At 20.5% G+C, this 1,301-nt stretch overlaps 1 protein-coding gene across 1 annotated transcript, besides 5 other annotated features; it reads left to right on the top strand.

The window, feature by feature from the left end:
* Nucleotides 1–9: part of a sequence feature (AT_rich) that runs on past the window's edge.
* Nucleotides 10–205: 196 nt separating this feature from the next.
* On the top strand, nucleotides 206–991 carry EDI_120970 (uncharacterized protein; the record flags this gene model as incomplete). Its single annotated transcript, XM_001740867.1, has 1 exon — nucleotides 206–991. The coding sequence occupies one exon, from the start codon at nucleotides 206–208 to the stop codon at nucleotides 989–991; it is 786 nt and encodes a 261-aa protein (XP_001740919.1).
* Nucleotides 465–650: a microsatellite.
* Nucleotides 946–1,008: a sequence feature (AT_rich).
* Nucleotides 1,009–1,015: 7 nt separating this feature from the next.
* Nucleotides 1,016–1,157: a sequence feature (AT_rich).
* Nucleotides 1,158–1,187: 30 nt separating this feature from the next.
* Nucleotides 1,188–1,301: a microsatellite.

Raw genomic sequence — 1,301 nt, forward strand, 5'->3', positions numbered from 1 at the left:
GTTTTTAAAGTGTAATGAATGAGAATAGGGTAAATAATAAAATAAATAAGAAGAATGAATAAATTAATAGAAATTAATGTGTATATCATTGTTTGTATTTGTAATAATCAATTTATTCACAACATTCTTTTACAATAAATAAATTAGAAACAACAAAATCAAAGAACTAATAAAATGAAATTAACTAAAAATCCATCATTAAGAAATGCAAACAAACCCTGATGTTTATTACAACATCGAAATGATTGACATGATGAATTGTCAATATCTGTCAACTATCAATGAAGAAAAACCAATCAAACAAGATAAGAGTGAAAAAGAAATGATGAAAAGAGAAATAAAGAAAAGAAATTATCATCAGATTAAAACAAGAAAGACAGACAACCACAAAATAGGAAAGAAGAGTTATGAACACATCAAAGAAGATAAAAGAAGCACTCAAAGAAGTGATGATGATACAATTGAAGAAGATGAGTACGAAAGAAATGAGAAAAAAAGAATAAAGAGAAGAATGAATGAAATGATGAAAGAAGTTGAAGAGAAAGAAATGAACAAAAGAAAAATTAAAGAAAATATGAAGAAAGAATGGAATGAAAGAAAAGAAAGTGGAGATATTTTGATGAGAGAAGAAGAAAGAATAAAAGAAGAAATTGAAACACAATATTCAAACACACCAAATTATCAAGAAAACAAAATATACAATATTATTAAAGAAGGATATCAAAGAATCAAAAAAGGAGAAATTATCAATGAAAAAGAATATCAAGAAGAAACAAAGAAATGTGGATGGAGTGTTGGGAGTGATTTAACAATTATTTCAATGATAAAGAAATATGGAATATGTAATAAGAAAGAAATATATCATAATCCAATTATTCAATATCAATTAGAAGAAATAAATGGAATTAGAAATGAAGAATGTTGTCAAAAAGTTATTTCAGAACGAATTAAATATATTGTAGAATTAATAACAATTAAATGTAAATTATAATTCATTCTATAAATTATCACATCCAAAATATTAATTATTTAATTATTTATATCATTAAATTATTCAATAAAATATAATCATTATTTTCATTTTATTTCTTATTTTAATTAAATTATATAATAAATAATGAATAAATGATAAAATTATGAAAATATTTAATTAATATCTATACAAATCAATTTTATCATTCATAAAAATATTAATTTATATTTATTTCTTTTATTTTAATCATTTTTATAACAATGATTAATTTAATTCTATTTGATTTTATTCTCCAATTCATTCATTTTTAGTTATTTTCTTATTATTT

This window comes from Entamoeba dispar, genomic scaffold (assembly GCF_000209125.1).
Source record: "Entamoeba dispar SAW760 scf_1105229463283 genomic scaffold, whole genome shotgun sequence".
Lineage (NCBI taxonomy): Eukaryota > Evosea > Mastigamoebida > Endamoebidae > Entamoeba > Entamoeba dispar.